Here is a 27,086-nt window from a genome sequence, read left to right as displayed (position 1 = left end):
AGATACTAGGTATAGTTTAGAGTAAGTACTCTTGACTATGCTAAACAAGACACAGACATTTTAGCTTACATAGAAAATAACCCAATGGTTAATCAATTTCCCATCTTCCATTTCAGTAGAATAATGTGTTCCTTAAATGAGTTAGTGTGTTATTAAAAGCAGTGGCCACACTGTCTTATAAAAGAGTCCCATTCACTTGTAAATTGAATAAAGTATGTGCCCACGCTTCAGTTCATCTTGAAGGGGGCGAAAAGGAAGAAGAGGGGTATGGACAATTACACGTACTTCAGAGTCTTGCTATAAGAGCCAGAGGAGGCTCCTGGCTCCTGGCTGCAGATCAGCGCAGCTCCGGCCGTTACGGCCATCTGGGGAGTGAACCAGCGGATGGAAGACCTCTTTCTCTGTCTCTACCTCTCTATGTAACTCTGTCTTTCAAATAAATAAATAAAAATAAATAAATTTAATAAAAATAAATTAAAAAATTTTTAAAAGGTAAGCAGTCAAATGGATAAGGTTATAAAGGGCAAGATAGGTGGGTGGGAGCTCAGAGCTTGCATGCCCTCTTCATGAGTGGCATCCTTCAGGAATCTTCCAGTGTTCAGCTATCCAAACCCTGCTTTTGTGGTATAAAAAGGCATAGTATTTACATACAACCCACACACGTCCTCCTGTATACCTTACATCATCTCTAGATTATTTATGTAGTACCTAGTGCAGTGTAAATATTGTGTAAGTTGTAGTACTAGGTTGTTTTAAGAAATAATGACCAAAAAAAAGCCTGTACATATTCAGTACAGATACAGAGGCTCTTGTTTTTGTTTTGTTTTCCTAATGCATTTGATTGGCATTTGGTTGGATCCATAAGTGCAAAAGATGAGAATGGAGGGCTGATTGTATTTCTCCTTTTGTGACTGGCTTGTTTCATTATTATAATGTCTTCAAGATTCATCCATGTGTAAGATGTGATGTAATTTCCTTCCTTTTTAAGACTGAATAATATTCCATTGTATGTGCCTACCTTATTTTATTTGTTCTTTCATCTGACAGTAACATTTGGGTTGGGTTCACCTCTTGGCTATTGTGAATAATGCTGCAGTGAACAAAGACGTGTCATCTCAGTATTTTTCACTCTAATTGCCTTGATGGCTAATGATATTCAGTGTCTTTGCATGAGCTTATTGGCCATGTGTGTATCTTTGGAGAAATGTCTATTCAGAACCTTTGTGCATTTTTCAGTTGAGTTGTATTTTTATTATTGAAGTATGAGTTTTTTTATTATGTGTCTTTCCCAAATGTAAGTTTTATGTTGCGAGGAAAACTCTACATTTATTTTCCTCTAAGGAATTAATTATCCAGTATTATTTATTGAATAATCTGTCTTTTTCCTTCCTTGAACAACTACAAAGGTACTCCAAAAAAAAATCATGTAAGATAGAATTAAAAGATAAGTTTGGGGAGCAGGCATTTAGCCTAGCAGTTAATATGTGCCTAGAATTAGTTCCAAACTCCAGGTTCTGATTCCAGCTTCCTTTTAATGCAGACCCTGGGATGCAGCAGCAATGATTCAAGTAGTTGGGTTCCTGCCACCCACGTGGCAGACCTGGATTGCATTCCCAGCATCCAGCTTTGCCCTCCACCCAGCCCCAGCTGTTGCAGGCATTTGACGAGTAAACCAGCAGATAGGAGCTCTCTGTTTCTCTCTGGTGCGCACTCTCTCTACCTGCCACTCAAATAAGTAAATAAAACATTTTTAGAAGGATAAGTTCATTTAAGTTTGAAATCATGCAGGTTTTTCATAAACTATAAATTTTTGAAGACTTCTCTTATGCATGGATTTCAAAATTGTTTTACAATTATGCTCTCCGTAATAGCTATTAAGGGTAATTAAAAGTACTGACCCAGAAACTTTGACTATATAAATGAAAAAAGTACAGTTTAGTGCTAGGTATTCTACTTGTTATTCTTAGTATACATTTCCCTCTTTTTTTAAGATTTATTTATTTATTTGAAAGGCAGAGGCACAGAGAGAGAGAGAGGAGAGAGAGAGATAGGTCTTGCATCCGCTGGTTCAATCCCCAATTGGCCGCAATGGCCAGAGCTGCACCGATCTGAAGCCAGGAGCCAGGAGCTTCCTCTGGGTCTCCTACACAGGTGCAGGGGCCCAAGCACTTTGGCCATCCTCTATTGCTTTCCTAGGCCATAGCAGAGAACTGGATCAGAAGTGGAGCAGTCAGGACTCGAACCAGCACCCATATGGGATGCTGGCACTGCAGGCAGCAGCTTTACCCACTACACCACAGCACCGGCCCCTTCAGTATACATTGTCATTGGTTTGTATTTTGCACCTCTGTCAGATTGTAAGTCATCCCTGGACTTTAACCATTTGGAAAATGGAATCAACAATGGTTATGGTGTGACATAACCATAATTAATTACCTTACCTACACACATAAAAGTAATTACCTTACTTATATACACAAAATGGCATCATCTTAGGAGCTTAATAAACACTTCTAAAATATTGGCATGAAGTGGATAAGAGAAATTTAACTTGCTTAGATGTCACTCCCCCATTCGCGGAGGAACGACACTAGACCCTGCGCTGTTCTTTCTGCCCGGCCCTTCCCGGGTTAGCTGCCGGTCCCTCCCGGGTTAGCTGCTGGTCCTTCCCGGGTTAGCTGCCGGTCCCCCACTTGCGGAGGAACGATGCCGTCCCGGGTTAGCTGCCGGCCCCTCCACCTCCGTGGAGGGGGCGGCACCCTCCCTCCCCCCGCCACTTTCCCCGCTTCCGCGGAGGAGCGGCTCACTGCCGGCCGGCTCTCTCGGAGGCTGCTCAGATGTTCCTCAGGTGTTCCTTCAGATGTTCCTGGTGCATGTTGTCTCTCTCCTCCTTTATAGTCCTCTTCCACCAATCCCAACTCTGCTACCCACACGCCGAGCATGCTGTTCTCCTCCAATCACGAGCAGGATCAGCTCCTGCAGGTTATTGGTCGAACTGGAGGCAGCTGTGTAGAAGTTGTTTGGTCTCTCTCTCAGCGCCATATTGTGGGAGAGCAGATGCATAGAATAAGTCTTAATTCCAGTAACTTAGTCTAGTCTCAGTTGCTCCCCACACTCAGATCTAAAGAAATTGAAATTGTTTCTGCTTGTAATCATGGATCAATAGAGCATATTAATGGATTTAGGGACAAAATTAGAGTTTACTTTACATATCAGCCCACATTATAACAGTAATAATAGCCTGTTCTTTATTTTTCCACAGTTCTTAGTGGTTTGTGCTCCAATGACTGTCCTCGTAAGATAACAGTAAGTAAACTTAATTCTTGGTTATAAATGTTTCTGTAAAAATTCTCTGCATGACAGATAGATATACACAAAATAATTGTTAAAAGTTATAAGCAAGTCATTATTATTATTTGGCAGTGATTAATGTGTCTTTCATTAGAAAACTTACTATAAGTACTTTTCCTAAAATATTTCACACCATTTAGGTAACCTCTTTGTGTAGCCTTTTCTGATATCCTTGGAGGAATGACCACTTGTCCCATTATTTCTGGACATTTTGGCATTTTTAGTGTTTGATCACACTTGTTTAGATTACATGACCCTTCACATTAGACTATAACCCCTTGAGATCAAGAATCATATCATCTTTGTGTACCTATTATAGAGCACAAGTTGAAGCGATAGATATTAGGCAATTAATTACTTTTTTTGATATAACCTTAATATCAACTTGCTGTCTAATGAAATAACAAAATGTGAAAATAATGAGGCATGGTTTTTTGAAGTAGCCAGCTCATCTAAAGTTTGCTAAGGAATACTACATTATATTTGAAAGAGAGAGAAAATTGTGTGTGTGTGTCTATTAACAAAGACAACAAGGACCTGCTTGGGTTTGTTCACCTGCTTTAGTAACCTTGTTTCCTAGGCTCAGAAAGTTAAATTATCCAGTCACAGAGCTATTAAATTAGAAATGCAGCACAAAGCTAAGTGTTCTCGTTATAGTCTCATATTCTTACTATCTCTTTAAAGCACTACATTACCACTACTATGTATAATTGGGAAACATTCCATTACGTATACTTGGGAAACATGCCATATTTAACACATGTAGAAACATACCTAGGGATGCTCCTGGATTCAACCTGCAGTAACACCTCTGAAATACTGAGGAAGCTGCATTGTCAGAAGTTGGTCTGTGATGCACAAGCAGCTCTGACACTAGGATGGTAATTCAGATTGGTCAGAACTGAGGCCGAGAGGGCAGGCCTTTGTACATTAAACAGAACCTACATGCAGCCAGCTCTCAGGAAGGGGTTATACTTTATACAAGGCAGCTCCCTTTGAGAACAATTTGTAGGTAGGAATCCAGCTGTGACTCTCAGCAGCCAGCACTTCCTGTCTCAGTCCGAAAGGGAGAATCTAAAGAGAAAAGCCACTACAGCAAATCATATCATAAATATAGAGATGTGATTAATCAGAAATGAAAGATTAGGGGTTGACATTGTAGCTCAGCAGGTTAAGCTGCAGTCTGCCATGCCAGCATCTCATATAGGCACTAGTTTGAGACCTGGCTGCTCTACTTCTGATCCAGCTCCTTGCCAATGTGCCCAGGAAAGCAGCAGAAGATGGCCCAAGTCCTTGAGCCCCTGAAGCCACATGGGAGACCCGGAAGAAGCTCCTGGCCCCTGACTTCAGCCTGGGCCAGCACATGCTGTCTCAGCCATTTGAGGAGTGAACCAGAGGATGGAAGCTCGCTCTCTCTCTCCCTCTCTCTCTCTCTCTCCTTTTCTCTCTGTATAACTCTGCCTTCCAAATACTAAATAAATCTTTTTTAAAAAAATGAAAGATTGGTTATTCAGGACTTATCTGCCTAGTTTATAAAACAGTCAGATCCTTTCTTCCTCTTCCTTTGTCTAATTGACCATATCTATTGTATGGCTCTTTGATTTCGTGGTTGTGCAAAGAACTTTATAAAGTTGAAATTAAGCACCCTCAACTTTTAAAATACATTTTATTTATTTATTTGGTAGAGTGACAAAGGGAAAAACCTTCCTCATCTCCCACGTGGGTAGACTGGGGCCCAAGCACTTGTGCCATCTTCCACTGCCTTCCCAAGTACATTAACAAACAGGAAGCTGGTTGGGAAATGGAGCAGCTGAGATTCAAAGTCGGACTCTGATACGGGATGCCAGCATTGCAAGTGGCAGCTTAACCAGCTATACCACAACACAGGCCCTGAATTCACTCATTTTAACTCAGTTTGATAGGCAAAGCTGTATTTCAGAAGCATATTATAATTCTATATTAGTCAGTTTTGCATTACTAATGCAAAATACCTGACAAGGGCAAGTTTTTGGACTAGTGATTAAGATGCTTGTTCAAATGCCTGTGTCACATAGCAAAGTGCCTAGGTTCATTACACACCTATGGCTTCTGACTGTAACTTCTGCTAACATAGACCCTGGGTTACAGCAATGATGGCTAAGGTAATGAGTTTCCTGACACCAAGATGGGAGACCTGGATTAAGTTTCTGACTCCTGGCTTTAACCTCAGCTCAGCTCCAACCATTTTAAGCATTAGTAGAATAAGCCAGTGTGGGTAGGAGCTCTCTCAATCTACTGTCTCCTTGCTTTTCATTTATTTACCTCTTATTTATTTGAAAGGCAGTTACAGAGATGCAGAGGCAAGAGAGAGAGAGAGAGGTCTTCATCCGCTGGTTCACTCCCCAAACGGCTGAAGCTGGGCTGATCTGAAGCCAGGAGCCAAGAGCTTCTTCCAGGTCTCCCATGTAGATGCAGGAGCCCAAGGACTTAGACCATCCTCCACTGCTTTCCCAGGCCACAGTAGAGAGCTGGATCAGAAGTGGAGCAGCCGGGACTTGAACCGGTGCCCATATGGGATGCTAGCACTGTAGGCCGCAGCTTTCTCCACTGCATACCACAGTGTCGGCCCAGGTACCACCTTTTAAAAGTCCACACCTACTTCCAATATCACTTCCCTGTGGACCATGTCTTCAGTCACAATGAGCCCTTGGGGAACCACACCCAACCACAGCAGCTTCTAAGATCCGTAATGCTTCTCTTCTCCTTGTCTGAGTATAAGCTGATTCTTATAAAGACCAAAATCATTGAGAAGTCATAGGAGCTTAGTCCAGCATACAGAGCTGCTCTTACAGCGACTGTGCTCACAGTGCAGCACTTGCATTTTTCTGCGGGTGACACATCCGCCTCACAGGCATATATTTACAGCATTCTTTGACATTAACATCGTGTGAAACTACCCTTTGCATATATCATTTTCCTTCCTCACTGACATCATAGATTACAGTTTCATCACAACTTAAGAGAAACAAATGCACCATGTGTATGTCCACTTGTGAAAAAGTGGTGCTTCTTCATATTCATTGACATTATATTGTAGTAGGAAGTGTTAACACTGCGTATGACCCGGCATCAGACCAAGAGAGAAACTATACAGCCTATGATATTCTTTATAGTTCTGCTGGCTATATATTGCCCCTGGTGTAGGTGACTGGCTGGTACAGGAATGAACTGCTCAGGTACTCATCCCACCCAGATTCCATCATTTCCATTTTGAAAACCTCAGAATCTTTCATGTTTAGAATCTTTCCTTTGCCATGTCTGGTCTACCAGTGAGCCCATTGAAGACATTCTTCATTTATTTGCTACAGTGTTGCTTTTTTATTTCTGTCATTTCCTTTTGATCTGGTTTATAGAGTTTCCATTTTTCCCCCTACCTTAACAATCTGTTCTTGCATGTTGTCTAGTGTTTCCATTAGAGCTCTTAGCATATTAATCAGTTACTTTAAATTCCTGGTCTGAGAATTCCATAGTCTGTCGTATTTGAATGTATTTCTCATGCTTGCTTTGTCTCTTCAGGCTGGTTTTGGTGGGTGGGTTCGTTGACTTTTAGCATGCATTATAATTTTTTTTTTGAAATCTGAGCATGATGTATTATATGAAAGGAACTGAGATAGATTGGCCTTTAGTGTTAAGTGTTGTATTTATCTGACTAGGAATGCAATGATATACTGTTGCAGTAGCTGTGATATCAAAGGCAAAAATACCCTCTCCGGTCCTGATTTGTTTCTCCTCTCTCTATGTTTCCCTGCAAACTATATTTTTAAATAGGTTCTGATGCTTGTAATTATTTCCCCTGTAATCCTCTGTTACATGGGAGCCCAGATCATATGGTGGTACAGTAGGTGTGGGGGTAAGAGCAGTATTCTGCAGCCCTATCTGTTCCCAGTCTTAGTGAGTGAGCCTTGTCTCTGGGCTGTGACCGTCACAAGTGCTTCGGCTCTCATTCCTAGCTTTCCTTGAGACTGGAAGTCTAGAGGCACTGGAGGTGGTACTTCTCTTCTCTTCTGGTCAGTTAGGATTTTGTAAATATCTTGATAAATAGTTTTCCTTGAGGGCAGGCTATTGTGAAAGACAACAGAAAGCTCTGAGCATGTTTCAGAATGGTTAGTTCCCCCTCCCCCTACTGGAACTATGAAGGTATTTTTCTCCAGTCTTTACAGTGAGAACCTAAGAGGACCTTCTGGAGGTCAAACTGACAAAAGTTTCCATGTGGTGGTTCTTCTAAGCCTTCCTCTCCCCATCCCTACAGAGTTTTGAACACTGAGTCAGGTCCACACTGAACTACCAGCAATTTGTCAGTTATACTTTCAGAATTCATACCCGCACTGCTCAACCTTTTGTTCCTGAGCTTCTGCTACATATAAGCTGTGATTCTCCATTCTCACCTGTTTGTCTTGGCAGTGTTCAGAGTAGCAGTTTGTACTGTGACCCCTGTTCTCTAATGGATCTAAGAACAGTTGCTGACTTTCAGCTTCTTTGACCTTTTTCTTATTATCAAAAGACAGGAATGACAACTTCCAATTTCGTGACACATCACAACAGAAAAAAGAAACTCCTTGCATTTTTATCTTTGTTGATATTTTTCACAAAAGTTTTTGTCTATGTAATTCCATAGCTTCTAGCAGTATATTTTCCTTTATATCATTCATTTCTCTTAATTTTTTAATTTTTTTCAATTAGGAAATTTTTTTAAGATTTATTTATTTATTTCAAAGTCAGAGTTACAGATAGAGGGAGAGAGACAAAGAGAAATCTTCCATCTGCTGGTTTCACTCTCCAGATATCCACAACAGCCAGGACTGGGCCAAGCCAAAGCCAGGAGCCCAGAGCTTCTTCCAGGTCTCCCACATGGGTGGCAGGGGCCATCTTCTGCTGCTTTTCTCTGGTCATGAGCAGGGAGCTGAATTAGAAGTGGAACAGCCAGGACTTGAACTAGCACCAATATGGGATACTGGCATTGTAGGCAGAAGCTTTACCTGTTATACCACAATGCTGCCCTCCCCCCCCAAAAAATAAATTTAATATCTGTAAAGACTAGTATAATAAAACTCCATATGCCTAAACTGCAACCCAATTTCAGCAATGTATTTGTATATACAATATTATTTCACCCATACCCTCAACTTAATTTACCTAACCTACCACTCATATCCCCCCAAAGAGTATTTTAAGGTAAATCCATCAAACCTTCTTTTCTCTAAATACTGTAATGTATGTTTCTAAGCAATAACCTTACATATCAGACCAGAAACTCTTATTCTTCAGAAGGGCTATTTAATAGCCTTTCTATTCTCCCCTAACATCCAACTCCTATTTCAAAGAAAAGAAAAAAATGGTATGTAAAATGTGAATTTCTTTATCTACAATAACTGGGAAAATTCTTTAACTTAGGTTAAGCTTCATATACCATGCCTCTAAAATGGAAAAAAAAAAAAACTAATATGAAAGTAACAACTTCTATTAGCTTCCTGTTGCTCCAGTAACAAATTATCACCCATTTAGTGGCTTAACTCAGGACGAATTTATTCTCTTCTAAAGAGTTTTGGAGATTAGAAGTCTAAACTGTTTCATTGAACTTCAGCAGGGTTGCATTTCTTTTCTGAGGCTTTGGGAAAAATTTCTTTCCTTGCCATTTCCAGCTTCACGAGGCTGCCTATGGTCCCTGTCTTGTGGCCCCTTCCTCCAGCTCTAAAGCCAGCAGCGTAGCCACCCTGCCTTCCTCCATTCCCTTATGGGGCCCTTTGGGATCACATTAGGCCTGCCTTGATAATTCAATATATCTCCTCATCTCAAAATTCTTAATCACAAGACACATTCAAATTACAGTCTTTATATTACAAGGTTACGTATTCAGCCGGTTCTGGAAATCAGAATGTATACATCTTACATACTAACCATCCTAACTCCTAAAGCTTTGATAAATCGCAGGAATTAATCTAGGTAAATCACACTAAGGCCTAATATACAATAAACCACTCAAAGAATATAGTTGCTATTGTTTGTCACTGTTGTTTTTCCTCTGCCCGTATAATGTCCCTGTATCAGTAAGAATAGTAAGTTCCTATTATTTGAGAAATGCTGGAGTTCCATTTGTCTTTCAGATTAGACAAGAAGTCTGATTGTCACCTGCCTTTTCTTATCTGGCAAATCTTTTAAAGTATTCATCACAAATTAATGAAAATATCAACATTTTAGTGAAAGCTGTCATATAAATATCTGAGAGTCAAGAGAATATTTATATTCCTATTTCCTGATTTTTTTTTTTTTTTTTTTTTTGGTCCTTTAAAGACTCAACTAATGTCGTGGTTCTTTTACTTTCATTAAAAGGCATTCTTTGGCCTTCCTCCCTCAGTGAAGGTTGTGGCTTCTTCTCTGTCACTTGGTAATTCTTTTCACCAGAGCTTCTTTCTGAGTACCTGACACCTGACAGGGACCTCCACAACTGCAATCCGGGGTTTCCCTACTAAAGTCCACTCCTCTTCCCATGTCCCTTGTCTCAGTGACCTTTTCTTTCCCTTGCCCCTCATTTCTACTAATTATTCCTTACCCTTAGCTGACAAAGTTCAAGCCAAATGTATTTCTTTGTTTTTATTTTGGCTAAGTGAGTTTTCTGACTTGGTACTGTTTTACCCACCCATTAAATGATACCAGGCATAATTTTAACAAATATTTATTAACTACAACCTGTTTATTTATTTGACATTCCCTAAAATATTATTTTCTTTTCAATTATAACTTTGCATTTCCATTCACTGCCAACAATGGCAATACGATTTTCATAGCAAAGGTAGAAAAATATTTTCTGCATTTGAATGTTTTTTATAGTCCTTTACTTACTTTGGTCAAAGGTAAAATGTCTTGCAATTTTCATAAAGAAATAACTAAAATTAAAGCAAATAATTTATTGAATTTGTTTTGAAAAAGGGAGTAATAAACAATATAAAAATTTAATATTGAACTAGATTGGGCAATGGATCTAATATTAACACAGGTATGGAAAGATGCCAGTGAGTGTTTATTTCAAAAATCAGTAGGATAAACAAAAGTTACATTTGAGAAAATAAAGCCCATACTATGAAAGTTATTTTTCTAATATTTTAGTCATAAATTTATATCATATAATCATACATAATATTGATTATTCCTATATAATATGCCTGATACGTTCTTCCAGTTTTGTTTTGCTGTCCAGAGCCAATGATGTAGAATGTATTTGAGCTCCCTTGTAGGAACCCAAACTTAGAAACAAATCCTTAGATAATCAGATAATTGACATGGACATAGAAACCAGCAAAATTTGATCAAGCTACTGAAAAAAACAGTCTGTGAAGAAAGTGAGTATTCTAACCCCAATTTCATATCAACAAATAGGCATACAGAGGGAAAGGTAAATCTGTATAATACAGCAAACTGCATTACATCAGTGTGACACATCTTAGAATCACAAAGGGAGTCAATGAGAGTCCTTTTCTCTTATATTATGAAAAATTTGACATTAATATTTTTAATTTAACTTCTCATAATTCTTTTAAACAAGTATCAGACATGACTTTTTAAAATTTATTTTCACTGTGTTTGAAAGAGCCACCTTCCATCCACTGGTTCACTCCACAAATGCCCACAACAGCCAGGGCTAAGCTAGGCTGAAGCCAAGGGTCAGGAACTCCATCTTAGTTTCCCATGTGAGTGGCAGCACTTGTATCATCATCTGCTGCCTCCTAGGAAGCACATTAAGAGGAAGCTGGATCCAAGTGGAGAAACTGGGACTCAAAGCAGGCACTCCATGATGGGATGCTGGTGTTTCAAGAGGCAGTTTAACCACTTTGCTAGACCCTGTCCCCAAATGTGACTTTTAAAAAGAAGTATAGGATAGTTTGGGAGAAATTTGTATTACGATTTTCACAAAAAAAGATATATTTGCTAAATAATTGCATACAGTGCTCTGTATCCATTGGAATAGCTAATATCTTAATCTCTTGTCATGAAAATTTATTGTCATTTCACTGAACATTTTCCATGAAAATACATTCCAGATTAAGAAAAATTCAAAGAGAAAACATTGTTGTTTTTTGTTAGAAACTGTAGTGTGTATTCATTTCATTGAGCAAGAATTCCTTGTATTTAGACTACAAAGATACATATAAATTTCAGACCTAGACAGTTGGTGTTATCCACATCCATTCAGTTTGACTTTAAACTTGATTCTCCTCCATGTGAGTTGGAGTGGGGGGCGGGGAGCGGAATGTATTCTTTGAGGTTCTTTGATAATTGTTTTTGAGATCTGTCTATTCTTAGTTCTTTGGGTACAATTTGTGAACTGCTCATTGAAGGAGTACCTCAGTGCAGACAGCCCAGAATTCTGGACAAGTTGCTGGTTGCAATAGCACTGCGGAACTGTTGATTCCTGGCACTGTTTTTATTGCTTTACTCTGCACAGATGTGACCTTCTCAACTTTTCATTGCTCAACATAAAATATATCCTGGTGCCTCAGACTACCAACCTGAATTGTGCCCCAGCATATGGAAAATTACTCTTCAGGTTTTAATTTGTTCTAAAAGGTGCTTACACTTCAAAGTTAATCCAAAATGTTTGTCACCATGTCTTATAGTTATCTGTGTTTTCATATCTGTCATTACAAGAGCTGAATTTTACATTTTTCCATAGTTTAAATCTACTGTTTTGTCACAGCCATATTGTGCTCTTGTTTATTCTGAGTATAATAAAAGGGTAAATTATATGCAAAGGTAGAACACAGTGCAGTTCTTTAAGACACCCAGATCTTGGTATCTACTCCTGTTTTATTGAAAGCTAGCATCCCTTCTTTACTCATAGAAATGAAGGTGGATGTCTTAATCGTGGAATATGAACTAGATTGGCAAGCACAATTTATACTCCTTGGTTTTCTCTAACCAAATGTTCAGTTATACGAGGAGACACAGGAAACTAGATATCTACAGAGCCACTTCATTGTATTCTAAAAGAATGCGCGGATGCAAAGAACAAATGGTGGATGGAGTAAAACGCTTTAGCAGCATAGAAACTATGGTGCAGTCGGCTCATTGAGATGAAGTCTTTAAGCATTCTCTAAGGGATGTGTAGCTAACATAGAAGCACTGGCTCAGGTTGCATCCTCAAACCTGATGGAAAATTCAGAGGAAACTGAACCTCCAAAGACAGCACCAGGTTCATGTGTAGCCACACAAACTCAGCCTGATCCTACTGCCTATAGATAAGGAGAAAAATCTTGAGCCTTTTTCTGTTCGGATCAAGAACTTGTATGTCTAACCACATAAGAGAGAAGCATTTATCTCATGAAATCTTGATGAACTCCATATTTATCCACTTAATATATAAAGTTAAAAGCAATTGTTAATTTTATATATTATTAAAAGTTACAATCAGTAAAGCAGTTAAGATGCTGGTTGGGATGCCTGCATCTCATATCACAGTGCTTGGGTTTGAGTCCCAACTCTGTTTCAAAGTCTAGCTTTCTACTCATGTGTACCCTAGAAGGCAGTAGGTAATGACTCAAGTTCTTGTGTCACTGCCACCCACAAATAGACCCAGATTGAGTTTCGGGCTCCTGGCTTCTGTCTGTCCCATCGCTGGCTGTTGTAGGCATTTAGAGAGTGAATCAAGATAGAATATTTCTGCCTGCCTTTCAAATATATATAAATACATATTTCAAAAAGCATACCAATATATAGTAAGTCCCTTTTCCTTACTCCATGAATGTGGAAAACACTTTAAACATTAAAACATATCATTAGCATTTAAAATTTATGTTAAAAATCAGTAAGTCTGTATCAGGTAAAACTACTTCTTAAAGAAGTTTATAAAAATCTCTGACTTATTACTACTTCTGTTAGGTAGAACAGGAGCCAAACAACTGCAGCTCATGAACCAAATCTAGCTCTTGGCCCATTTTTGTGATTAAAAAAAAATAAGTGATTAAAAAAAAAATAAGTGGAACATCACCACACTCACATGTTGTTTATGGCTGCTGCCATACAACATCTGAGTCAAGTAGTGGTAACATAAGACCTCATGGACCACAGAGCCTAAATGTTACCTATGTCTTTGCAGAAAAAAGTTAACTTCCAGAATAACAACTGCAGTAGAGTATAAAAATTACTCCCTTTCTCTGATTTTCTGTGTGTTATGAACAGTACTCTTCAAGCTGACATCATAATTACCCATTAATCAGATAGCTTTCTTTTCTGAGACACTCTTTATACTGTTTATAAACTCTTTCTATGTTTCTTTCAAAATACAATGGCTTTTTCTTTGTTTGGTGATCCTGAATGACCTTCAGGATTCCTTGATTTGAACTACTCTGTTGCTGAAACTAAGACTGGTCTGCACTTACAGCTTATTCTGTTTACCTTGGATTTAACCCAGTTACAATTTTTAAAGGTCAATTGCAATTTAAAATTTACTTATAATTTTAATAAAGATTATTTAATGCTGAAATAACTAACATTTGGTGGTATATTCCATTTGACTCTTTGCTTGAAAGGCAATTCTGCTCTCACAGACAATCCAACAAGATTCCAAGATTCCACTTTTCATTTATGTACCTAGCTATCTTGAAGGTCAACCTGAACTTTGCCCTTAAGAGAGAAAGGTCATGTTGTTCTATCTTATACTTAGACATGGAAAATGAGTGTGCTAATGTCATGTTGGCCATATGCAAATAGTTATACAATATATACTTTAAGGTCATACAATTTAAAGCTAAATAAATAAATTTTTTACATTTGCATATGTATCACACAATTCAGAAAGCTTCTTAATTATCCTAATCTTAATCTTTCTTTGTAAGTGCCTTTCATTTCTGTGAACCTTCATTTAACTCCATTGAATAGTACCGGTTAAGCATGACTACTAAAAAGAAAAAAAATTTTATATCACTAAAAGCAACTGAGAAAAATGAAAAGTGTTTCAAATCTTTTCTTAGCCATTGAGCTAAATTAATGGTTATATTATCTTGTATTCTGTGATATCCAATCCTGTAAGGAGGCTTAGGTTACACTAAATCCCCTATCCAGGCTACTGATTTTTATAGGACATAAAAGATGTAATCTGAGTAGACCAATAACACTCAAAGAGGAATCACCAGACCACTAGCATCACAATCTCCTGGAAACTTGTAAGAAATACTGATTCCTTGACCCTCTCCAGGGCCAAATCAGAAATCCAGGAGTGCAGCAAATTAATCTGTATTTTATTAACCCCTCTACATGATTCTGTTGCATGTTAAAGGTTGAGAAACCCCCACACTGGATTTTTAGAAAAGGGTTTTACTGAAAACTAATAACCTTATTTTTTACAAAGCAATTTTATATACTCACAAAAAAAATTTTACCTTCTAAACATCTGTTCTTGCAAATAAATTATTCCCATAACTTCAAAATGCTATACTCTGTTTTTAAAAGTTAGAAGATAAACTTCAGAAATGTTTCTGGTTTTAGTCAGAATGATTTATACTAAGTAGTTAACCTTATGATAATCTAATACAAAGATAATCACTTATTTGGCCAAAATAAAGAATACACTTACATTGAGCACTTACTGTATGCCTGACACTGATCTAGATACTCTGGTACCCCTAATCCCTGGTTTCACTTTCTGTGGATTCAATTACCGGTGGTCAGCTGAAAATGGTAAATGGAAAATTCCAGATATTGACAATTTTTAGGTTTCAAATTGCACACCATTCTAATGAGATGAAAATCTTGTACTGTCCTGCTGTTTCCTGCCTAGGAATTAAGTCAGCTCTTTGTTCAATGTATCCATGTTGTATAAGTTATTCATCTAACTACTTAGTAGTCATCTCTAATCATATCAATGGTCACAGTATCACAGTGCTTGTATTCAAGTAACCTTTAATAATGGCTCCAGAGTGCTAAACTAGTGAGGCTGGCAACTTGAATATGCCAAAAAGAAGCTATATGTGCTTCCTCTGAATGAAAAGGTGAGAGTTCTCAACTCAATAAGGGAAAAAATTACATACTGAAGTTGTTAACATCTGTGAAAAGAACAAAGCTGTCTATCCATGAAATTGTGGAAAAGGATAAAGAAGTTTATACTTTCAAAGCAATCTAAGATTTAATACAGACAACATTAAAATATCAATGACATTCTTCTCAGAAATAGAAAACCACACCTGAAGTTCATATGGAACCACAAAACAAAGCTGTCTTCAGCAAAAAGAACAAAGTTGAAGGCATCACAGTATCTTCAAAATATTACAAAGCTATAGGAACCAAAACAGCATGGTGCTGACATAAAAACACATAAATCGTGGAACCAAATAGAATCCAGAAGTAATTATTGGATATTTACATCCAATAATTTTTGACAAAGACACTAAGAACATACATTGGAGAAATGACAGTCTCTTCAATTAATGATGTTGGGAAAGTACATCCATATACAAAAGAAAAAAACTAGACACCCTTCCAATGATCTCTTGCCACATAAAAAATCAACTCAAAATTAGTTTGAAGAGTTAAATGTAAGACCCGAAACTACCAGAAAAAAAAAAAAATAGGGGAAATGCTTCAGAACATTGGTCTGAGCAGAAAATGTTTTTTGGATATGACTCCAAAAGCAAAAATGGACAAATGGGATTATTTCAAACTAAAAGACGTTCATACAGTGAAGGATTCAATAGAGTAAAGAGAAACCTACAGGAAGGCAGAAAATATTTATAAACTTATCTGACAAGAGATAATTAATATCCAGAGTTTAAAAGGAACTCAAACAATAGCAAAAAATAAAAACAAATAATCCGATTTTAAAATGTACAAATGACCTGAATAAACATTTCTCAAAAGAAGATATACAAATGGGTAACAACTATATATAATAACTATATGAAAATATGCTAAACGTCACTAATCGGATAAATACAAATCAAAACCACAATGAAGTATCACCTCATTCCATTTAGACCAGCTATTATCAAAATGATAAATTATAAAAAAGATAAATAACAATTTCTAGCAAGCCATTTCAGAAAACAGTGTGGAGACTCCTCAAAATCTAGAAATAGCACTACTCCAGGATCCAGCAATCCCACCACTAGGGACCTATCTAAAGGAATTGAAACTAGTATGTTAAAGAGACATCTGCACTCTTGTTTATATCAGCACTATTCACAATAGTGAAGAAATTCAATCAACCTAGGTGTCCATTGACAGATTAACAGATAATGAAAAATGTGTTATACATGAATATTTTTCAGCCCTAAGAAATTAACATGGATGGAACTGGAAGATACTACATTAAGTGAAATGATTCAGGTACAGAAAAACAAATACTACATGTTCTCACTTGCATATGGAACCTAAAAATCTCATAAAAACAGAAACAAGAGTTAGGAAGGATGAAGAGAGGATAGTTAATGAGTACAGTGGGTGCAGCTGGGTAGGACTAGCTCCTACTGTTCTCTAGCACGGCAGGATAACTATGGTTGACAAGAATTAATGATATATTTGTAATATAGCTAGTAGGGAGAATTTTGCATGTTCCCAACCAAAGAAATGATAAAATTTTGGAGGTGATGGATATACCAATTACCCTGTTCTGATCAGTACACATTGTATATATTGTATAATTGTTACACCACATCCTGTAAGTATGTATAATTATGTATCAGTTAAAAACTTTAAAATACATCCTTACATACATTCTTATATGTTTAAGAAATCCCTGCTCATTTTGCTGAGGCATCAGAAAATATAAAAGTTACGACCACAGCATGATAAATGCTTAGTTAAGATGGAAAAGCGGGTAGAAGAATGAACAAAAAACCTACTCAAATTGAATATGGCCAGCATGTTGCACCAGAAAACACTGAGACTGTATGAAGACTTCAGCAAAGGATTACCTAAAATGAGTGACACCAAATCATTTATTGCTAGTAAGGGATGGTTACATAGTCAGGAATAGATTTGGACTGAAAAATAGAAAGTATACTAGAAAGATTGTATCTGCCAGTGTTCTGGAAGAAGATGCTCAACAGAACTTACATTTCTACAAGTGCAAAGGAAGCACAAGAGAATAAAACATGGAGGGGCAGAAGAACACTGGCAGGCTGTAGCAGTGCAGCAGGCCATATGATAAAGTCAGGCATAAGAGTACAGGGCAAGGAACCCACACACGCTCAAAAAGCAAACCAGAAAGTACATGTTGAGGGGAATAATATACTCACATAAATTCTGTTATACAATATTGTTAGGATTGTTCCACTTTATTATTGTTGTTGTTAATCTCAGTGTATCTAATTTAGGCTTTATCACAGGTATGTAAGTATAGGAGAAAACACATTGTATATATAGGGTTTTGTACTATCCACAGTTTCAGACATGCACTAGGGGTCGTGGAGTGTATCTCCCAAGGACAAGGGGTAATTACTGCACTTAACACATATTTACTCCCTTCATCTTCACTGCAATCCTCTGATACAGACACCATGATTATCCCTAATTTGAGAAAACTGAGGTCACATGGGAAGCAAGTGGAAGAAGAGAAATATGAACCTAGATTGTTCAACTCTAAAGACTGCATGCTTACTTGCATAATTTGGAAAGCCAATACTTAAAATAGTCTCTGGACAGGAAATACATAGAATCAGCTGACAAGGCATTGAATTCATTCATTAGCTCATGATGCCTTACAAATATCATAGACCAGGTGGCTTACACGACACAAATTTATTTTCTTGATGTTTTGGAGCCTGGAAGTCCAAGATCAATTTCCCAGTATGTTGGATTCTGGTGAGAGCTCTCTCGCTGGGTTGCAGGCAAAAAAGCTTCTCACCATATGTGCTCTTCCTGCCTGTCCTTGGTTGTCAGCACAGAGGGGAGAGGAAACTCTCTGGTGTCTCTTCTTATAAGAGCACTAATCCCATCATGAGGGCCCCACCTTCTTGAGTTCATCTAACCCTGAACCTTCCAGCAGCCCCATCTCCAAATACAATCACATTAGGGATCAAGGCTTCAACATGAATTCTAGGGGATGTAGATGTTCAGTCCATAACAGTTATTAAGTGAACTATTTCCAGAGACCTGTGAGAAAGAAGTTGTTATTTTCACAAATATATTGTCATCACTGCTCATTGATATTTCCATAGTTTGGGCTCCTGGAATATTAACTTTCCAAGATTCACATCAAGGAATTTAGATGTGTGCACAAATATTTAAACTAGAGGAAATAATTCAAAAAACAAGTCTTTTAAAAATAAAAGAAATTCCTTATGTGATACCCCCTTAAACCTATCTTCCAGTATGTAGACTAGATTATCTATAATAAAATAAATTAGAGGTTATAAGGTAGTGAAAAACATAATCTCCTAAATATCATCTCCAAGCCTCCCTATAATGAAACAACATTAAAGTATAAAACAGCATATTTTGTTCCAAAGACACAGACCTAGAAGAGATAAAAACAATTTTTTAGTGTCTTGCCTATTTTTAGAAAGCTTATATTTAATAAATACAAATTTCATAGGTACAGATTTAGGAATATAACAGTTCTTCCCCTCATACCCGCCCTCCCACCCTAACTCCATCCCAACTCCTACTCCCTCTCCCATCCCATTCTTCATTAAGATTCACTTTCAATTATCTTTACATACAGAAGACCAAGTCTATACTAAGATTTCAACAGTCTACACCCACAAAGACACACAAAGTATAAGGTACTGTTTGAAGACAAGTTTTACCATTAATTCTCATAGTACAACTCACTAAGGACAGAGGTCCTACATGGGGAGTAAGTACACAGTGTCTCCTGTTGTTGGTTTAACAATTGACACTCTTATTTTTGACGTCAGTGATCACCCAAGGCTCTTGTCATGAGCTGCCAAGGCTATGGAAGCCTTTTGAGTCCACAAACTCCATCAGTAAAAAAAAAAAATTATTAGGAAGTGTATTCCACATTCACAGTGATAGTTGCTAAATATGTGAAGCAGTGAGACCTCTCACGAACTGCTGGAAAGTGGTAATACCACTTTAGGAGAAAGGCACTGCTCAGCATAGTGGACATATCATATGACTCATATCATCTGACTCAGCACATATCATATGACTCAGCAGTTCTGCCTCTGGGTTGCTAGTCCCCATAAACATTTGGGGATTTCATTCACCAAAAAAAAGGGAAACTGAAATGTCTTTCAGCATATTTTTATTATAAAACTATTTCCAAAAATAATAGTTTCATGAAGAAGATAATTCCATAGCTTAATTTCTGTTCATCTGTCTGTGGTTGTCTTTTTTATTTTTTATTTATTTATTATTTTTTTTTTTACAGGCAGAGTGGATAGTGAGAGAGAGAGACAGAGAGAGAAAGGTCTTCCTTTGCCGTTGGTTCACCCTCCAATGGCCGCCGCGGCTGGCGCGCTGCAGCTGGCGCACCGCGCTGATCCGATGGCAGGAGCCAGGAGCCAGGTGCTTTTCCTGGTCTCCCATGGGGTGCAGGGCCCAAGCACCTGGGCCATCCTCCACTGCACTCCCTGGCCACAGCAGAGGGCTGGCCTGGAAGAGGGGCAACCGGGACAGAATCCGGCGCCCCGACCGGGACTAGAACCCGGTGTGCCGGCGCCGCTAGGCGGAGGATTAGCCTAGTGAGCCGCGGCGCCGGCCCCGTGGTTGTCTTTAAAACTGGTTAGCTAAAGAACAATGCTTTCAGGCCAGTGCCGTGGCTCAATAAGCTAATCCTCTGCCTGCAGCGCATGCACACCAGGTTCTAGTCCCAGTCGGGGCGCCAGATTCTGTCCCAATTGCCCCTCTTCCAGTCCAGCTCTCTGCTGTGGCCTAGGAGTGCAGTGGAGGATGGCCCAAGTCCTTGGGTCCTGCACCCGCATGGGAGACTAGGAGAAGCACCTGGCTCCTGCCATCGGATCAGAGCGGTGTGCTGGCCACAGCGCATTAGCAGCTGCGGCCACTGGAGGGTGAACCAATGGCAAAAGGAAGACCTTTCTCTCTGTCTCTCTCTCTCACTGTCCACTCTGCCTGTCAAAAAAAAAAAGAAAAAAAAGAAGAAGAAGAAGAAGAAGAACAATGCTTTCCCTTGTCCATTTGTGAAAAAGGAATACAGATACAAAATTTTAGTAATTCTCTTATGAAGGTAGTATATGATACAAAATGTAACATTCATCTTTCTACATAAAAATACTTCATTACCAAGCTCGTTTTCAATACTTTTGTGAATTTTTTAAAAAAAATCATCAATGCATCACTGACTTCTTTATATGCAATTTAATTAGCTTTGATTTCTAAAGAGAAGAAATATATCATTTCATTGAAGAATTGAGGAACATTCCAGAAATAGGAAACAATATACAAATTGGAGATAAACCTTACCATTATAACTATGCTCTGTCAAAGTGTCTGATGTTTCTTAACTAGAAAATTATGTATTCTCTAAATGTGTAACAGGTTAAATGTGGTGAAACTACTCAGCTGTATTTTTAATTCTGTTGTAATTATGATACATGTATTTTATTTATTTTGATATTTTATTGGGCAAATATCAACTAACTTTCCCTGAAGGGAAAAGCAATATACAATATTCAACAGAAATGTCATAATAAAACTACTGTAGTTCTATTCTGAATGGAACCAAAAATGTTAAAAAAAAAAAAAAAAGATTTTGCTTAAAACATTCACCCTTACAAAGAACACACAATATTAGGCCTTAGAAATAGCCAGTTAAAATAATAAGCTAATTGAATATAAATATCAAATCATTTATTAGTAATTTTCTATTATTTGAGTTTTCTTTTGAAGCATTGTCTGTTTATGGCAGTGTTCTTTAAGAAACTATGTAATATTTACTTGTAAAAATGTTAAACTTCAAGTCATTCACTTACTTTCCAAGATTTAACTATTCATTTTTTATTGCAGCCCTTTGGTGTGAATCAACCTGGACCTTATATCATGTATACAACTGTAGATGCAAATGGGTATCTGAAAAATGGCTCAGGTAAGACCACATACAATGTACACAATGTAGAAAGGGACCTGTGGTCAATACGTTGTTAAGGTAAACTGATGACACAAATTATGTTTTCACTCTCTTTAATAAAGATCTCTTTATACACACTAAGTCTTTTTGTAGATTTACGCTGGCAGAAAACAAAAGGTCCTCAAAACAAAAATGTTAATATTGAATTCTTTTTTTTTGAAGATTTATTTATTTTGAAAGTCAGAGTTACACAGAGAGAAGGAGAGGCAGAGAGAGAGAGAGAGAGAGAGAGAGAGAGGTCTTCCAACTGATGGTTCACTCCCCAATTTGCAGCAACAGCCAGAGTTGTGCTGATCCGAGCTTCTTCTGGGCCTCCCATGCGAGTGCAGGGGCCAAGGACTTGGGCCATCTTCTGCTGCTTTCTCAGACCACAGCAGAGAGTTGGAAAAGAAGTGGAGCAGGGGCCAGCACTGTGGCGTAGAGGGTAAAGCCACCGCCTGCAGTGCCAGCACCCCAAACGGGTGCCGGTTCAAGACCCGGCTGCTCCACTTCCAATCCAGCTCTCTGCTATGGCCTGGGAAAGCAGTAGAAGATGGTCCAAGTGCTTGGGCCCCTGAACTCATGTGGGAAGACCCGGAGAAAGATCCTGGATCCTGACTTCAGATCAGCACAGCTCCAGCTGTTGCAGTCATCCTGGGGAGTGAAGCAGTGGATGGAAGACCTCTCTCTCTCTCTCTGCCTCTCCTTCTCTCTCTGTGTAACTCTGACTTTCAAATAAATAAATAAATCTTAAAAAAAAAAAAAAGTGGAGCAGTCGGGACTCAAACTGGCGCCCATATGGATTGCCGGCACTGCAGATGGCAGTTTTACCCGCTACGCCACAGTGCCGGCCTCTAATATTTGAATTCTTTACAAATCCCTGTTGTGATGGAATGAACTCATTATTCTTATTTTTCAGTTGAAGTAATAGAAATTGGGAGAAATTACTTGAGTTATCTTGAAAAAGGAGTGAAGTGGTAAATTAATTAATTAAGTCCATCATAGAAGAAAGAACTAGAAATTAGAAATACAATTAATACTACATTCTAAACTACTCATGTGGAATAGACACTAAAACATAGTTATACATTTAAGTAAATAATAAAAGGAAATGCAATCTAAACAAAACAGGTATCTGCTTTTGACAATTGGCAAACTGAGGTTAGATCCAAACTACAATAAATACAGCAGTGGCCATTTTAATTATCTAAATAAGAAAAAGAATCCTCATGTATTAATATGTTTCTCTAATACTCCTAGACTCTTAACCATGAAGAAGTATAGAGTTCTCATTACTTTGTGTGTGTGGGGGGGGGGGGGGGGAGGGTACAGAAGAAGAATAACTTATTATGTGGCCATTTTCATGTTCTGCAATGGCCTTATGTAAGTCAAATATACCAGAGTGGGTTGACTTTCTAGCTAATTAATAACATTCTGTATTCTTCTCATGTTGCTGCTTCAGCACAAAAACATTCCATATTAGCAGACTAGCTCATACCCATGTTGTGGTGCCACAGGTTTAGCTCTGACCTACAAGGCATCGAGTATGAGCTCAGGCAGTCCAACTGCTCCACTTCTGATACAGCTCCCTGCCAGTGCTTCTGGGAAAGCACAGGAAGATGGTCCCAGTGCTTTGGCCTCTGCCACCGATGTGCGAGACCCAGATGGCATTCCAAGCTCCTGCCTTCAGCCTGGCCAGTCCCCAGCTATTAGGGCCCTTTCGGGAGTAAACCAGCAAATCTACCATCTCTCTGCCTTTCCTCTCTCTATATAACTACCTTTCAAATAAGTAAATCCTGGGGGAAAGAAAAAACTGGCAAACACAGTTACAGTCAATGCTTTAATATAACACTGTCAGTCAAAGAAATGGAAAATAAAGATGTAAGTAATTTAAAGAATTACTTGTTTACATTTTAATTCATGTACATATTAAACTTTGGCCACAGGTCCAGCTGGTTTTATCTTTCATCAGTTAATTTTAGACCTTCAAGATGTAGATAATTTCACTGCTAGCTAAGATGTTCCCCAATACACAAAAACAAGATGAAGTTCTTTCATTTCATGATGTTAATAATAACTCAGGCAACGCTAGGACACCTGTGTAGCAAAGTTTCCCCTCTGTTGTCACAGCACAAAGGTCCACACAGGAAAATTTTCTGACCTCAAAAGATAGGTGTACTTCCCTCGCTGGTAAGCAAGCACTCAGTTATGCAGTGGTCACCAATATGATTAGTGCTATCTTATTTTTTTTTAAGATTTATTTATTTACTTGAAAGGCAGAGATACAAAGAGGCAGAGAGGTCTAGCATCTGCTGGTTCACTCCCCAGATGGCCACAATGGCCAGAGCTACGCTGATCTGAAGCCAGGAGACAGGAGCTTCTTCCGGGTCTCCCACCCAGGTGCAGGGGCCCAAGGACTTGGGCTGTCTTGCACTGCTTTCCCAGGCCATGGCAGAGAGCTGGATGGGAAGTGGAGCAGCTAGAACTCAAACTGGCACCCACACGGGATGGCAGCATTGCAAGTGGCGGCTTTATCCACTACACCACAGCGCTGGCCCCTAGTGCTGTCTTCTGCCCGGAGATAGTGTCAGATCTCACAAGTGGATGGTTCAGTCCTACAAAACTGCCTCCTTTCTTTTGCCCCAGATTGTTTCACCTGTGTTTCAGACCAATGAATTATTAAAAAATCAGGGTTCCCACAATCCCTTCCTCAAGTTTAATTTTCTATACCAAGTCACAGAACTCAAGGAAACACTTAGATTTACTGGCTTATTATGAAAGATACTACAAAGAGTACTGTATCTGCATCATCCCTATGAAGAAATACATGGAACAAGGCATGAGAGAAGGAGTGTGATCTTCCATGCTCTGGGAGCTCACCACCCTCCAAGTACCTTAATGGATTCAGCCCTCCAAAAGCTCCCGAGAAATCGGCATGACTGATTAAATCATTGAAAGCTGGTGATTGGATCAACCTTCAGCCCCATTCCCCTGCCCAGAGGGTGGCAGTGGGACTAAAAGTCACAACCTTCCAATCCTACCTGAGTCTTTCCATAGATTGCAGCTCCCTCCTGAAGCTATCTAGCAGTTGGCAGCCATCAGTCAACTCATTAGCATATAAAAAGACTTTTGTCACTTTGAAGTTTCCAAATACATGGGGTTTTTTTAACGATTTATTTATTTATTTGAAAGGCGCAAATACAGAGAGAGAGAAATATAAAAATTTTGTTTAACAGATATAGTATTACCATTTTTATCATTTTTATATCCAGTAAAACCTTTATCATGTTTTTGGGGGTTTGGTTTGGTTTTTTTTTGTTTTTTTCTTTGTTTGTTTGTTTTTAGTTTTCTTTCTTTCTTGTATTCATTTTTTGAGAGAGAACTCTCATCCACTGGTAAAATTCCCCAGATGTCTACAATGGCCACGGCCAGGGAGGCCAGAGCTAGGAATTCAATCCAGATCTTCTATTTGTGGCAAGGACCCAACCATAAGAGCCATCATCTGCTGTCTCCTAGGGTATGCATTAGTGGAAAGCTGAGCCAGAACATGAGCCCAGGCACTCAGTATGGGACACAGGTATCTTAACTTTTGTCTGTACATCTGCACCCTTATCATCATTTTTGACATTACATTTGTTACAGCTAAATGTTGCGAAACACGCCTATACCAACCCTGCAAGAGAGTCATCCATACTAACCAGCTGCCATCATAAAACCTTCTAAACAACCTATTTATGGTCTCAAAACTCTTAAAGTCTATAAGTCATTAATTCCCCTAGCCTTTCCAGTAGGCACTATAAAACTAGATGACTTTATAAGTTTAGAGTGTTTCTGAAGATACTTCTACTTATCATATTCTTTTTTTCTCCTAAACTGCCTTCACAAATATTCAGTAAATTCAGTAAGTTAGCTGACAGACCTACTTTTGTGCCTTGATAGCTTCTGGTTTTGTTAACATTTGTTTTTACCTCTATTATATCTCTTTTAATTATTTCCATACTTGTCCAATATTGTGTGAAGGAAGTGTGCACACACATATCACTCCTGCCAAATGGATAAAAGTAAAACAAGGTTTAATGAGCACTGAAGGCAGGGAAGTAGCAAAACACCTGGATGCCTGTCTTCTCACTATGCTGCAGTAAGCACGCTTGAATCAGTGGTGGCAGGATACAGCATGGAAGATAGCTCCAGTCGAAGAAAACCCTGCCTTTGTAGTATTTTACATTTTATATGGATACTGGAAGAAAACTGGAAACATCTATAAGACATGAGAATATACTGGTTAGGAAAACCGATCTTACTGAATAGGAAGAGCATGTGAACCATTTTAGTTATATTACCCTAACTCAGAGTTACTTGGCCAGCTCCTATCAAAAGACAGGGAAAGTGAGCCTAGGGCCAACTGGATCTGCATCTCCTGTCTTCCCTCTTGAAACATAAGCTCCTTAGCTTTCAAATCCTTTCTTAATTTGTCTTTGTGTTTGCAGTGCCATAAAATCCCTGGCAAACAATATTACTGTTTAGATAAGTAGATAGAAAGGTGGGAAGGAAATCCAGTATCTGCAAAGTTTTAAATCAAAATTAGATGTCCATTTTTTTTTAAGATTTTTTTTTATTTGAAAGACAGAGTTACAGAGAGAGGTAAGACAGAGAGAGAGGTCTTCCATCTGCTGGTTCACTCCCCAGATGGCTGCAATGGCCGGAGCTGCGCCGATCTGAAGCCAGGAAGCAGGAGCTTCTTCCAGATCTCCCACATGGGTGCAGGGGCCCAAGGACTTGGGCCATCTTCCAGTGTTCTCCCAGGCCATAGCAAAGAGCAGCCGGGACTCGAATCAGCACCCATATGGGATGCTGTCACTTTAGGCCAGGGCTTTAACCCACTGCACCACAGCACCGGCCCCTCATCTGTATTGTTTTAATAAAGCAGTATATATATATATGTGTGTGTGTGTGTGTGTGTGTGTGTGTATTTATGTATGTGTTTCCCCTAGTTCTGTGAGCCGTTCTAGCAAATGATTGAACCTGAGGAGGGAGTAATGTCAATTTATACATGGTTCATCCAAAGTGCTAGATACGTGGACTTGCAAGTCCAGCACTGTGGCGTAGTAGGCAGCGGCTTACAAACACCGGTTCTGTCTCAGCTGCTCCTCTTCCAATCCAGCTCCCTGCTAATGGCCTGGGAAGGCAGTGGAAGACGGCCCGAGTGCTTGGGCCCTTGCTCTGGTGTGGGAGACCCAGAAGAAGCTCCTGGCTCCTGGATTCGGATAGGCCCAGCTCCAGCCATTGTGGCCATCTGGGGAGTAAACTAACAATATAAGACCTTTCTCTCTCTCTCTCTCTCTCTCTCTCTCTCTCTGTAACTCTACCTCTCAAGTAAATAAATGAAATTTAAAGTTATATAATATTTGCAAGTTTCATGGCCTATCTCAGGATTTCTCAAGTCATCCTACTGACATTTTGGCCTGGATAATTTTTGTTGTGGGGGTTATTCTATTTATTATAGGATGCTTAGCAGCCTCCCTGGTTTCTGTCCACCAGATGCCAGGAATACACTCTAATCATATGATCAAAAAGTTCTGTAGATATTGTCAAATTGTATCCAGAGTTTCAAAATCTTCCCTAATTGAGAACCACTGTTCTACAGACAACTCTTCATCAACTCAGATGCTTACTGCATTTG

General features: G+C 38.8%; 1 protein-coding gene and 1 long non-coding RNA gene across 18 annotated transcripts in view; one reads left to right on the top strand and one right to left on the bottom strand.

The window, feature by feature from the left end:
• The window catches only part of LOC108175508 (uncharacterized), a 164,048-nt gene that overhangs the window by 74,761 nt on the left and 62,201 nt on the right, over positions 1-27,086 (bottom strand). For 2 of the 17 annotated variants that reach the window (XR_007914667.2, XR_007914668.2), the window contains one exon: positions 7,939-8,290. The exons of 11 other annotated variants lie outside the window; for them this stretch is intronic. This is a non-coding gene — a long non-coding RNA (uncharacterized lncRNA). Of the gene's footprint in view, positions 1-7,938; positions 8,291-10,701; positions 15,049-20,344; positions 25,665-27,086 lie in introns of those variants that run through there. 4 more of the 17 variants (XR_007914669.2, XR_007914672.2, XR_011384211.1 and 1 more) reach the window with 3 other exon arrangements.
• ITFG1 (integrin alpha FG-GAP repeat containing 1) overlaps positions 1-27,086 on the top strand; it is a 240,511-nt gene that overhangs the window by 166,673 nt on the left and 46,752 nt on the right. The window contains exons 13-14 of the mRNA XM_008248375.4: positions 3,263-3,306; positions 21,307-21,385. Coding sequence (XP_008246597.1) covers positions 3,263-3,306; positions 21,307-21,385 — 123 coding nt within the window. The remainder of the gene's footprint in view (positions 1-3,262; positions 3,307-21,306; positions 21,386-27,086) is intronic.

The sequence above is a fragment of the Oryctolagus cuniculus genome, chromosome 18, assembly GCF_964237555.1.
Source record: "Oryctolagus cuniculus chromosome 18, mOryCun1.1, whole genome shotgun sequence".
NCBI classification, from domain to species: Eukaryota; Metazoa; Chordata; class Mammalia; order Lagomorpha; family Leporidae; genus Oryctolagus; species Oryctolagus cuniculus.
Note: the sequence above shows the minus strand (reverse complement) of the source record. Positions and strands in the feature narration are given on the sequence as shown.